Raw genomic sequence first — 12,380 nt, 5'->3', positions numbered from 1 at the left:
GTGACGTCGAATACAATCCTTCAGAGCCAATTTCGAAACCTTGCGCTGTTTCGTTCCTAGAGTTACGTTTAACAGAATAGTATGTGAGAAGGACTGCAATATGTCACCCAGATAGACGGCTTTATCCCCATGTTCATACCACCACAGTTCCTGAGGCGCTCTGACCCAGGTGAGTATCAAGAGTGTCAGAGGAAGCTTGCCCCTCAAAATCCCATGCTTCCTCAGGAAATGAAGTGCCACTCTAACCCCACTTCAGCCACATTTTGCCAGCTGCTGTCCTGTCCAGACAGAAGCTGTTCGCCCATCTGGGGGGTTTGCCCCTCCCGGACCTGGACGGGAGCGTTCATCTCAGTGTTGCTCAGGGCACCTGCCTATGGAAGCCATTGCTCGTTCAGGCAGCGGCCCAGCACTGCAACTCGGGCAGTGAGACGCTACAGCACCCACTAGAAAGGAGCCACCAGCCTCACTCATCTTGGGCACCCTGCCAGCCCAGTCCAAGTCCAATTCATCAAACATCCAGTCCAGTCCAGCTCCTACTCCACATCTTTCCCTGGGCTCTCTCTTCTCCCTCTCTCATCTATTGATTCTACGTATTCACATGCCCCAGACCTCGACAACCCTGACATAGGCCGCGACCTTGACTCTGCATTATTAAATATTCGCCAAATATCTCTGCGCTGAGCGTAGCCCAGGGCTCTACTCCCTTTGTGTAGTGTCGTCTCTGCCCTCGTCTTTCAACCAAAAATCGTGTGTTGGGACTCGTCTGCGCAAATCATTGCATCACCCACCAGTCCAAGTCCAGTTCAGCACCTACCGCACGCGATCCACCCGCAATCGTCCAACCCTCCTCCTTCCATCCTCCTAACGATCACCTCAACCCATCTCGGACGCTGCCACTCATTTTCTTGATAAATCTGCGATCTTACCGCCCCGCTCGCCATGGCTGACGCGCCCAACTCTGGCGATGAGCTGTACCCTATCGCCGTACTTATTGACGAGCTAAAGGTATGTCAGGTTTGGCGGTGACGCCACGCTTGCACGACGCTTCCCTTCGCCTACCTATCCTATCGCTAGGGACAAGTGATCATGCATTGCTAACTCTCGATTGCTCCTTAGCACGATGATGTTTTGCTCCGTCTCAACGCCATCCACCGTCTCTCGACCATTGCTCTTGCTCTCGGCGCTGAACGAACTCGTGAGGAGCTCATCCCCTTCCTCGATGGTCAGTCTTCGATCTTTCCCGCACACCAAGTTGCGACCCAAACAAAGACCTTTCCTAACCGTGATACCTTACAGAGTCCGTGGAGGATGAAGACGAGGTCCTCGTTGCCCTGAGCGAGGAGCTTGGCGGCTTTGTCGAGTATGTTGGCGGTTCTCAGTGGGGTCACGTCCTGCTGTCTCCCCTTGAGAACCTCGCTGCTATCGAGGAGCCCGTGGTTCGTGACAAGGTAAACACACTCGCTCTTCCCTTCACCTATGCCCTGCACCCCTCACTAACTGATATTTTTAGGCCGTCGAGTCCTTGAACAAGATTTGCTCCGAGCTTTCGCCTCAACAAGTTGAGGAGTACTTCATTCCCCTCACAATCCGCCTCGCCAAGGCCGATTGGTTCACATCAAAGGTTTCGGGATGCGGTCTCTTCACAACTCCTTACAACAAGGTCTCCCCGCCTGTGCAAGAACAGCTGCGTCAGCAGTTCGGTCTGTTGGTCCACGATGAGACACCCATGGTTCGTCGCCAAGCTGCCACCAACCTCGCCAAGTTTGTCAAAGAGATGCCCGCCACCATCGTTGTCGACGAAATGATACCCCTTTTCCAACACCTCGCACAAGACGATCAGGATAGCGTCCGATTACTTACGGTCGAGGTTCTCATTTCCATCGCCGAAGCCGTTCCCAAAGAGCAGCAGGCCAGCCACGGTGTCCTGCTGACAGCTCTTCGCAATTTGATAGAGGATAAAAGTTGGAGAGTTCGCTACATGATCGCCGATAGATTCGAGAAGGTCTGTAGCATCTTTCTGGTTTTTAGCTATGGTATACTGACTCCCTATAGATTGCCAAGGCCGTAGATGAGGAGGTTGTTTCCAGGGATCTTGTTCCTGCTTTCGTTAAGCTTCTCAAGGACAACGAAGCCGAGGTGCGAACCGCTATTGCCGGCCAGATTCCTGGCTTCTGCGCTCTTGTCGACCGCAACGTTCTCCTCAACGACATTATGGGCAGCATCGAAGACCTCGTCTCTGACACTTCTCAACATGTTCGCGCTGCACTTGGCACTCAGATCAGTGGCTTGGCTCCTATTCTTGGAAAGCAAGAGTACGTGGTTCAATGTTCTCGCCTCCAATATCCTATGCTAATGTGTGCCATAGAACCATCGACCACCTTCTCCCCATGTTCCTTCAGATGCTCAAGGACGAGTTCCCTGAGGTCAGACTTCACATCATCTCGAAGCTCGAGCTTGTTAACCAAGGTAACCAACAAACATTTTGGCAAGAAGATTTAAAACTAACGCCGCTCTAGTTATTGGCATCGACCTGCTCTCGCAGTCACTTCTTCCCGCAATTGTGCAACTCGCTGAGGATAAGCAATGGCGAGTACGACTTGCCATTATCGAGTACATCCCACTTCTGGCTAGCCAACTTGGTGTTCAATTCTTCGACGAGAAGCTCAGCAACTTGTGCATGGGCTGGCTTGGAGACACCGTCTTCTCGATCCGTGAAGCGGCCACCCACAACTTGAAGAAGCTTACTGAGGTCTTTGGTGTCGAATGGGCTAGCGAGGCTATCATTCCCAAGGTCATGGCTATGGGTAACCACCCTAACTACCTTTACAGAATGACCACCTGTTTCGCCATCTCGGTAATTATCGTCCGATTTTTCAAGTATCACAACCTTCAGGCTAACCCTTTTATTTTAGACATTGGCTAGTGTTGTGAGCATGGATGTTATTGCCAAGTCAATTCTGCCCATGCTTGACAAGCTTGTCTCTGACGATATCCCCAACATTCGCTTCAACGTGGCCAAGACATACCGCGTCCTCATTAGCGTGCTCCGACGTCTTCCTGACGAGGGCACCCTGTACGACTTGGAGAAGCAGGGTAGCGAGATCACGCCGTCGCCACGGGGCTCGGAGCTGATCCAAGAACGAGTTGTTCCTAACCTGGAGAAGTTGCAGAAGGACGACGATGTGGATGTGCGATACTTCGCAACAACAGCTGCTGCCGAGATTTCGGGTCCTATTGCTGGCGGAGAGCCTATGAATACATCTCCATAGATGAGAGACGTAATGAAGCAATAATTGTTGTCGATATAGATTTTTGTCTACTTGTCTTGTCACGTCCGTATCGTCACAGAAAGAGAGAAAGACAGACAAGAGCCCATGACGTCGTACGTTGCATATTAGAAGCCCAGTACTGGTTTAAGCCAAACATGTTACGCTGAGGAGGAAGGCTACTCTGAAGTGATACAAAACTCCGACACGAGCCCTCTGAGATAAGTGGGGAGCTGGACGCAGATGAGGCGTTGGGACAACAAAGGGGGTTCAGAGGAGGGTAATCCAAGCATCGATATGAAGCCAAATACCACTGTATGATACAACAAGAACTCTTTTAAGTGAATGATGACGATTATATGGAACCAGGTGCTGCCGTGATGAATGGGTATCTTTTCTATATTACTTCCAATGCATTTGGGTCTACTCATACCCTACGGAAGCAGAGTGTACTGATGGTTTGGCCCTTGTGCCCTCCAAAGCTGAAGGATCGATATTCCACTTTGCCAACGACCTCGAACCCTTCAGCGTCAGTCTTCTCAAACCAGCCCTTCAGCTCAGTCTCCGTCCAGTTACAGCTGGTTACCAGGAAGATACCTCCCTTACGGACCAGTGGCAAAACCCGCTCGCGATAACACTCACACAATCGTCGTCCTTGAGTGTCTTTTTCACCGCTCAGAGAGATGGCGTCAAATGTTCCCTTGTCAAGCACGACATCCCAACCTTGAGCTTGCTCGCCGTTGAGCACAGGATCATAAGATCCAGCTATGAGATCCCACTCTTCAAACTCTACGGGTTCTTCAAGATCATCCTTTGTAGCCGTGATCTGGCGTGCAAGGGCAATGCTTTGAGGGCTATAGTCGACGCCGAGAGCACGCGCAGACCAGTCCTCTCCGCGGAGAGAGAAGAGCAAGGAGCCGTTTCCGCAGCCGAGATCGAGAAATGTAGATTTGTCGTGAGAAAGGACTGGTGAGTCAGGGTCAGAGGGGTCGAGCAGGCCGTCTAAGAACTCGAGTATTTTTGCTTCAGCATCCGAGTCGTCGAACCAAACCGTGCCAATGTCGGAGGGGTCGGCAGAATGGTTTGATATCTCGTTTGTGTAGAGATCATCCCAACTGAGGGGCAGAATGTCAGTATTGGAGGGGTAAAGGAGTATGGAAGGTCGGACGAACTATTGTTTTGTGCCAAGTTTTGAGGGCTCAAGGTGTTGGGGCTTTTCTTCTGTTGCCATCGTGAGATTCGTATCTTGGGTATTCGTTTTATAAAACTAAAAAAGATTTCCGCTTAGATCTGAAGCTATTCAGATAGATCAACAGGTGGGCATGCTTAGATATTTTGTGGTGGGGGAATCAAGAGATTGCCAGGATTGGCAGGCGGTGAGCGCGGAGTAGTGTGCTAGTCCAACAACATATCTGTAGGTGGAATCGAGAGGGCAATTGAGACGTCTATCTCTCCAGGTTATCCAAGACATAGACAGTAGATGGCAATGCCATACGTAGCTTACATGGTGTCTTATTAACCTTGAAGTATTCAATATTGCTATGCTAATGGAAACCTGGTATATGGCTGGACCACGAAGAGTCTAGACTAACATCTAAGATTTAAGAAGTGATATGTATCAGATAAATATAACAAGTCCGACTTGGTCTTAGCAATTGGCCCTCTAATACCACGAAAACAACTTGCTTAGACAAAGATTGACTGTATGGGTTCGAGTAACAAGGGATGGGATCGAGAAGTCGCATGTATTCGTGACAGAACAATATATCTAGTCTATCCGAACTTCCACCTTTTGCCATGCCCGTCTCAAGTGTAACTAGAACATGAGTGCCTCAAGGCAAAAGGGGAGCGACTCTCGGACAACCCAGCATCTCAGGCGGATCAGATGGATGCACCTATGTGACAGGGTTTGTCATCCCCACCCTGACCTCAGTCCTCTTTATAGAGAAATAGCTGATAGGGGTCCCGTTTCCCTTGAATAAATCGTATCGTTCGATCATCATGAATACCATATTCCTGATACCATCTGCAAAATCACGCAGTATTCCAAACACCAGGCCCCGTATAAGTTAAGAATTCGTTTAGCGACGGAAATGACGTCGTCTGATCGATAACCCGAAAGAGTAGGTAGCAGCAGCAAAGCCTATGTAAACAAGAAAGCAAGCAATTTACATGCAGAAAACAAAATCCACGGATCAAGCTTAGTAGAAAGATTCGACCATGGTGTCCTTCATGCTGGTGTTGATGTTGCTGGGACCCTGGCCCTCGCCGAGGCGGAACACGCTCTCGATAACGCTGAGCTCAGTGGCGGTGGTGTCGAGACCAGTAACGGCAAGCCAATCGTTGACAACCATTCCAGCGCCGACAACGTTGGAACCACGGTTGACACTACCGGCGACAAGAGGAACCTGGAGCAAGCTAGACAGCTCGTCCTGATCTTGAATAGGAGTCTTGGGGTGCACGAGACCTCCCTGGTTAGAAAGGCTCATGTAACTACCCACTAGAACATTGTCGGCGACAGTCTGTCGGAACACTTCCACGCCGAGTACATCTGCAATAATCTCTTCTGTTTCGCGCTCCAGATCAGGATGGACGAGAGCAATGTGATCATTTGTGACGATGACGTTTCCAAGGGCTGACAAGCGCTCCTCAATGCGCTGAATGCGGACTGAATCGGGAAGTGAATTACGCAGGTGCTGCAGCTCCTGGTCGGTTGTGGTGGTAGGGACGAGAAGACCCTTTCGGTTACCGGCAGTCAAGCGACCAATGATACGGGTACCGGCGATGGTGGTGCGAACGGTAGGGACAATATCTTGAAGTTCGGCCTCGAAGACACTGCGGCCATGTCAGCAAGAAGCTCGTGATTTGATGAAATGCAAGAAAGCTCACCTGTAGAAGTTCTCACTGGCACCAAGGGCAACCAGAGCATAAGAGTTGGTCAAGGTGGCAAAGACACCGACCCTGGAGATATAGTCAGAACATATTCTTGCATTGAAATCTTCTTCTTGTGGCTCTATCATCACCCGCATAGCCCAGTATCAAAGAATGAAATGGCGGGGGCGGGGTTCACGAGCACAAGAGAGCTTCAGACAAAGGACACAAGTACATACTCGTTGGAGTTTTCGAACTGAGCACGAACCGCCATGATTGCTGGTAAATTCTGAGTCGTGGAATTCGTAGTGTTTAGAATGTTGAAGGTTGGAGTGAGTGAAGTTGTCGCAAGTTGGAAGAAAGTGGATGTTCGATGGCAGGGTTTTTTCCTTTTTTTTGCGTCGGGTCTCTCTGTTTTCTGCCCCTCCTTCTCTTGGGGGAGCTCTCGCCGCCTTTATGTAATGTTCCAGAGGTACCTCACAGGTGGCACTGTAGTGGAGCTACAACTGGAGTTCAGGGTCCCCGCCTGCAGTTGGCTACATGGACCACTAGAACCTCCTCTGAAAGTAGTAATGAGCACGATGACTCACCTCCAGTATAGATCAAAGTTGTCCCAAAACATCGCCACTACAGTAGTAGAGAGCAGGGTTCTCCCATCCGGCCATGACTCTTCTACTCGCCATGGAATGACTCCTTGCAGCGCAGCTATTGTCAGCCCTGGCCAGCCCAGATACCATGTCCTTCAGGTGGTGAGTTTCGACTCATTTCACCGCAGGGCTCAAGTCCAAATACGGTAAGTGATACCATCTTCGTCATACCCAATCATCCATGCTGTGAGTTGATGATCATCACAAGCTAAGCTAAGCCAAGCTAAGCCAAGCCAAGCCTCTCCAACTACCTGCATATCACATTGAGACAGATAATATAAAGTGCCTAGAAGCCATTTCTCGACTCTAGCCTTCATTTATATATGTGCAGACAGATATATGACAACAGAAACACTTTGTACCATCTCGAACCACTCATCTCGGAGCAAAAATGTACGTAGAACAAAACAACGGTCCATATCCTTTGCCGTCAGAATCCTCCGTCATGCCAGTAATCCATCATCACATCTAAACCTCTTCGGTCATGTTGTAATGACAAGCCTGGCCTGGCCTCTTGCACAAATCAAGCGTGGGTTCTCGTTGATTTGGTTCGATCTCTCATGTACCTTGTGTGATCTTGCCTTCCTTCCAAGACACAGACAGTCAATGCACGACGTTTCTTTCTCTTTGCCTCGGGTCCCACTATCGCAGCTCTCATCTACTCAATTGTATTCCTTTATAGAGTCCAGATGGGTGCCTTCATCAACACCTGCCTTCCTCGCACTTCCAACGCCATAAAGCCTGCAAACCGCACCCTGTTCGAATCCGTCGGCAGGGCCGCTACAAAAGTGTCCTTGTCAGCATCCATCCTTGTGCTCTTTGAGTCTTCATCCTTCCCGCTCTCAGGCGGGGCTGCTTTATTCAACGTACCAGTCTTGACTTTCTTCTCGTCGTCAGCATCTTTATCACCACCATCTCCCTCTCCCTTCTGTGCTTCCAATACTGGTAGTGCCGCTTTTTCAACTTCCATCACATGAGGCTGGACAATTTCTCCAGGCAACGGGTAAGTAATAGCAACATCGCGACTCTCCAGGGGAAGGTTAGCTGCAATGCCCACAGCAAGCTCCACGATCATCGATGCGCTACCGTCCACTCCTGGCGGTGGCGGTGTGTTGAGAAATTGGTAGAGGCAGGCCGTCAGGTTAGTTGTTGTTTTGGCAATAAAGTTGTTGCGGTTCTCAGTCGCTGCCGGTGAGTTGAGTTGACGATGAAGGCCGTCGAGCGACGTCATTCGCCAGCTCACGATCTTGCTCGTCAAGGCATCGAACTCTTCCTGGCTAGTCAGGGTGTATGAGTTGCTTCGTATGCCAAGCTCAATCTCTTTAAGCGACTGGCTGAGCTGCGTGTCTAGACCCGGATGAAAGCACTTGTTGAACACCTCCTCCATGAGCCATCGTGAAATTACTGCTCGTCCAACAGCCGTCATCTCGGCCTTTCCAGTCTTGAGTGCATCTGCGCTGACATACTTGTCAAGCCACTGTGGCACGCACCGCCAGTCTTTACGAATGTTGAAAGAGAGGTTGTTGATGGCACCATTGAGTCGATTGAATCGTGTAGAGTATTCACTGTCATCGAGGGCGGTGCGCGATTGCGACATGCGCTGATTGGCCACAGCATTCTGAAGATGCACGATTTGGCCGTTGAGCCCTTCGATCTGCGTCTTGCCGTCAAAGTAAAGTCGCTTGACGTTCTTATATTTGGTCACTGCAACAAATTAGCATCCGCTCTTGATTATGACTGGGTGAGCTCCTTGCCCGGGCCTACTAACGTAGATCCTTGAATTTGTCGCCGTCGCTCGAATCAGCTGGCACAGCAGATACAGGTTGGGGACTGTCTCGTCCCTGGTCAACTGCCTGGCTGTCAAACGGAGGCGCGCGGTCACCTCTGTATGCTTGTGACTGGCCAGCCGCCTGAGGCGGGACGGGGGGTAGCGGGTTCATGTTGTTCATGGAATTGGCGGGACGGTAAGTGGGGGGCGGGCCGCCAGGGACGTCAGTTTGTCCACGCAGCTTGTCAGAATCTGGGCGGCGCGAGGGTGGAGGTCCTCCTGTAGGTGGTGCCATGCCTGGTTGCAGTGGCTGGGGTGTTATTTGTTGAGCAGGAGGGAGGCTCGGTGTTGAGCCTTGTTGTTGAATGTACAAGGAGTGATTTACAGCAGGCGAGTTGGTCGCTGACTGTAAGTTGGCTGAACGTTGATCTGAGTCGGCGATAGGAGATTCATGCGAGAACTGCGAGACTGTTTCAGGGTTCTGAAACTGTGTGCTAGGACCCAGATGTGCGGGAACTGATCTCAATTCTCCACCTTGGTTCCCACCCTGGTGATAGCCAGGCTGCTGCTGGGCGTTTGAAAACTGGTAGGGCTGTTGCGGCTGGTTGAGGGGCGTTTGCTGGTGGTCGTACGCGTTTGTTTCGTAGGTAGATTGCGGCTGTTGATCGTCTGTGTGTAACTGAACGTGGGGTTGCTGGAGCGGGGTCTGTTTTTGGTTCTGGCTCTGGTGGTATGCGGCGTCTTCCTTATGCTGCTGTTGCTGCTGGTGGTCTACCTCACCAGTGACTTGGCGAATGGTATTGTGGAGGGAAATGCGTGAAGTCTGCGATAATGATTGCTCGTTAGATTGATGTGCGATATAGTGTTCATTAACATCGTCGAGTCCCTTGCGAGATGAAAGCTGGGGTAGATGGGAGCGTTGACTACTCTCGGGGAGCTGCTGGACCTGTCAAAGGAGCTCAGCTGGAGCTGGCAGCAGCGTGCGCAGTCGGCGCCAATGATAGCCAGAAATAACGACTGGGGGGGGGCTTGACTTGGACTTGGACTTGGGCTAAAGGCAAAAGGGGGATTGGATAGGGTTACAGACCAAGCTCGACGGTTGTGGCTGCTCGGCCTATGGCAGGTTGGTTCGCCAAGTAAGAAGGAGATAGAGAAATCGAGCGAGGTAGGCGGAGTGAAGTTGGGAGTAGGATTGGGTGTTGGGCTGGGCTGAGAGAGGGGGAATGAGACCGAAGAGCAGGCGGCGCAGAAAGACTGGGGGTTCAGGGTCGCAACAACACAAAACGATAGGGATATAAAAACAAGGGGCGATTAAGAACAAAAAGGAAAGGCGGTGGATTGCTCACCCGCTTGGACGGTCGACGTGCAAGGCCGCCAGTGTTATCGTAGGATTGGTTGTTACTGTGACCGATGCTTATGCCTTGGTGGTGCTGGCTGTCAGACGCCCCACGATTGGACCCAGAAAATATGCCCTTAATCAATTTTCGGGTCGACCGCTTCTCGGCAGGAGCTGTTTGCGCTTGAGTCTGAGCTTGCTGCTGTTGCTGTAACTGCTGAGGTAGGATTTGACTGTAGCGGTTTAGGTCATCGACAGACTGGTTCTGATTATCGTAGGATGCGGTAGCGCTGTAGCGGACACTCTGCGAGCGACCGAGCCCAGGGTCATGGAATTCGCCTTGAGGTTGATGAGAATCGTATGCCACGTTAGATAGGTTGGAGCTCTGCTGCTGTTGCAACAAAGGAGGGTTACTGGTAACGTTTGCACCGGTCGTACTACTGGCAGCTGAAGGTGAGCTATAGAGGTGAGGTGGGGGAGGGGCGCCAGCGGAAGCGGAAGCGGAGGAGGGGGAAGGCAACAGCGGCAAAGCACCTTGAGTTTGCTGCTGAGGAGGATGTTGTAGATGCAACGGTGGTTGCTGGTTCTGCAAGTAATGAGGCGGTTGCGACGGCTGTTGGGAATCAAAAGATTCGCTGGAGCTGAAGGCGGTGTTATGGGACGAGGACAAGGCTGAATGGGGGTTTATGGCGGAAGGATTATTGGCGCTGCTGGGATTGGTGCTGGCGCTGTTGTGCGAGTGTGAGTGAGATTGAGGGTGGCCAAAGTGGGCGCTGTGGGAGGCTGAGTCCGCCTCATCAAGGAGCTGCTGGTGCTGCTGGACTTGGTAGTGTTGATCCTGTGGGAGCTGCTGGTGCTGGAGCTGTTGTTGTTGAAGCTGCGACTGGGGTTGATGGCTTGGTTGGCGCTGGTGGCCTGTCGGTTGAGCTTGAGGTGCCACTACACTGCCAGTTGAGGGAGGCTGGTTGCTCTTGTTGTTCGTCGTCGTCGTCGTTGTCGCTGGCGCCTTTGGCGGAGTTCGCGGCTCGTTGAGCGCATGCGATGACCGGTTGCCGTGCTTTCCAAACAAGTTCTTCATACTGCGACTGCGATTGTCGTTGCGGACAGCAGACAACCTAGGGAGGGGTTTCGAAGGAGGAAGGGTTCGCGCACAGAGGAGTGTCGAGGTCGATAAGTTTTTTAGGACGGAGAAAAGAGACGGACGGGACGGAGGAAGTTGAGAGATATGATTTCGATCCAATGTTGGGTTATTGAAATCGGGGGCAGTCCAAAAGAACCCTAGGTAGGCGATCTGTAGGTCTAACGTGCTAAGCTAGGTGGTTCATAGCAGGTACCTCAGGGAGGGAGGGACACGGGCACCGATCGGACGGGACGGGATGGATGTATGAATAGAATTAACCCGACTTTTGCATTACTACAGCCATCATGGACAATTCGTAGTGCATGTTCAGCACCTCATTCCACACTCTTCGCGGACACCGAGAATCCCTGGGTTCCGTTAGGTACTAACTAAGCACCCTGTCAGGTTCCTATTGTAGGTCCCTTCCTACTACTAAGCTGTGGAATTGGGTACCTAGCGTAGCAGCCGGGAGGGTCCAGGGTTGAAAAGGCACCTAGAAGGTACTATGGAAGATATCCACGCCGGGCAGACAGTACTAACTTACCACTTACCAAGGTGTCATTGGAGTGAGATCCGAGCTGTTGATAAAAACAACTGCGTAGTGGATGATAGTTGTTCGTAAATATGGAATTTTGTATGGGTTTTTTCTGTTGAGACAAGGATAATATCATTAGGTTCTTCGATTACAGCACAGCCTCTGCAATAGTGGCGCTATCCATCCATGTGCTGACAGGCATAGGTAGATAGTAGGCAGTGGTTAACAGCCGAGATCACGATGCTGTGACAAGACATTTATCCCATCCTAAAGGTGAATGACCTTTCTGCATGCCTATCAATCATGCAGCTCGTTCTTGTGGTTTGGATAGTATGCCAGCTACTAGGCCGTTGTTGATTATTTGAAGCATTCAATCTCTAGATTCAGTGCAGTATTGGCCAAGACTATTGCTGCCATCTTAATACTTCATTCTGTACACTCGTGGATTGCGGAGTAGTACTTACCTATCTAGATAGGCATGCTGGGACACGAATGTCAGGTTGCATTCCTCTAAAAGCTGGATGGTCAGCAACGTTGAGCGTCTGCAGAAGTTCGTCCACTGCCAAGCTCTTCACTCGTGTCAGCAATAGCCCGTCCTATCAGAGCTATGGATCCCATGGATTTGATCGTATCTCGCTCGCATCTATTCATCATCAGCCTTGTCGGGCATTGTCTCTAGCAAAGATGGAGTGGTGAAATGGGCCCGGCCCGTTCTCGAGGAGGCTGTGTCTGTAGGCTAGGATCCATCCAATGTTTGATCCTGCACTCTTGATGTATAGCGCCGGTGGAGTCTATCATGTCTGGAACATTTATGTGTGTTGTCGTTTGAGAAGATAT

General features: G+C 51.0%; 4 protein-coding genes across 4 annotated transcripts; 1 reads left to right on the top strand and 3 right to left on the bottom strand.

The window, feature by feature from the left end:
* Positions 1-831: 831 nt before the first annotated feature.
* FGSG_05430 (phosphatase PP2A regulatory subunit A) lies at positions 832-3,554 on the top strand. The gene is made up of 8 exons (XM_011325665.1): positions 832-1,005; positions 1,117-1,222; positions 1,297-1,448; positions 1,511-2,002; positions 2,053-2,312; positions 2,366-2,466; positions 2,517-2,854; positions 2,913-3,554. The coding sequence occupies exons 1-8, from the start codon at positions 940-942 to the stop codon at positions 3,267-3,269; spliced, it is 1,872 nt and encodes a 623-aa protein (XP_011323967.1). The 5' UTR covers positions 832-939; the 3' UTR covers positions 3,270-3,554.
* Positions 3,555-3,639: 85 nt separating this feature from the next.
* FGSG_05429 (uncharacterized protein) lies at positions 3,640-4,542 on the bottom strand. The gene is made up of 2 exons (XM_011325664.1): positions 4,439-4,542; positions 3,640-4,381 (listed from the first exon to the last, which is right to left on the bottom strand). Exons 1-2 carry the CDS (start codon positions 4,495-4,497, stop codon positions 3,694-3,696), a joined length of 747 nt encoding a protein of 248 aa, XP_011323966.1. The 5' UTR covers positions 4,498-4,542; the 3' UTR covers positions 3,640-3,693.
* Positions 4,543-4,938: 396 nt separating this feature from the next.
* Positions 4,939-6,556, bottom strand: FGSG_05428 (eukaryotic translation initiation factor 6). The gene is made up of 3 exons (XM_011325663.1): positions 6,377-6,556; positions 6,156-6,227; positions 4,939-6,101 (listed from the first exon to the last, which is right to left on the bottom strand). The coding sequence occupies exons 1-3, from the start codon at positions 6,409-6,411 to the stop codon at positions 5,468-5,470; spliced, it is 741 nt and encodes a 246-aa protein (XP_011323965.1). The 5' UTR covers positions 6,412-6,556; the 3' UTR covers positions 4,939-5,467.
* Positions 6,557-7,221: 665 nt separating this feature from the next.
* FGSG_05427 (uncharacterized protein) lies at positions 7,222-10,966 on the bottom strand (the record flags this gene model as incomplete). The annotated part of the gene is made up of 4 exons (XM_011325662.1): positions 7,222-7,564; positions 7,655-8,488; positions 8,553-9,375; positions 9,899-10,966. The coding sequence occupies 4 exons, from the start codon at positions 10,964-10,966 to the stop codon at positions 7,461-7,463; spliced, it is 2,829 nt and encodes a 942-aa protein (XP_011323964.1). The 3' UTR covers positions 7,222-7,460.
* Between the last annotated feature and the right edge of the window lie 1,414 nt (positions 10,967-12,380).

The sequence above is a fragment of the Fusarium graminearum genome, chromosome 3 (genome assembly GCF_000240135.3).
Source record: "Fusarium graminearum PH-1 chromosome 3, whole genome shotgun sequence".
Taxonomy (NCBI): Eukaryota; Fungi; Ascomycota; class Sordariomycetes; order Hypocreales; family Nectriaceae; genus Fusarium; species Fusarium graminearum.
Note: the sequence above shows the minus strand (reverse complement) of the source record. Positions and strands in the feature narration are given on the sequence as shown.

Excerpts from the sequence above, each read along its gene's own strand:
- FGSG_05430 (XM_011325665.1), top strand. The coding sequence starts at position 940 with ATGGCTGACGCGCCCAACTCTGGCGATGAGCTGTACCCTATCGCCGTA. Across the intron at positions 1,449-1,510 it reads AGCCCGTGGTTCGTGACAAG|GCCGTCGAGTCCTTGAACAA; the intron begins GTAAACACACTC and ends TGATATTTTTAG. Across the intron at positions 2,855-2,912 it reads CCACCTGTTTCGCCATCTCG|ACATTGGCTAGTGTTGTGAG; the intron begins GTAATTATCGTC and ends CTTTTATTTTAG.
- FGSG_05429 (XM_011325664.1), bottom strand. The coding sequence starts at position 4,497 with ATGGCAACAGAAGAAAAGCCCCAACACCTTGAGCCCTCAAAACTTGGC. Across the intron at positions 4,382-4,438 it reads AAACTTGGCACAAAACAATA|TTGGGATGATCTCTACACAA; the intron begins GTTCGTCCGACC and ends TCTGCCCCTCAG.
- FGSG_05428 (XM_011325663.1), bottom strand. The coding sequence starts at position 6,411 with ATGGCGGTTCGTGCTCAGTTCGAAAACTCCAACGA. Across the intron at positions 6,228-6,376 it reads CAGTTCGAAAACTCCAACGA|GGTCGGTGTCTTTGCCACCT; the intron begins GTATGTACTTGT and ends CTATATCTCCAG. Across the intron at positions 6,102-6,155 it reads GCCAGTGAGAACTTCTACAG|TGTCTTCGAGGCCGAACTTC; the intron begins GTGAGCTTTCTT and ends ACATGGCCGCAG.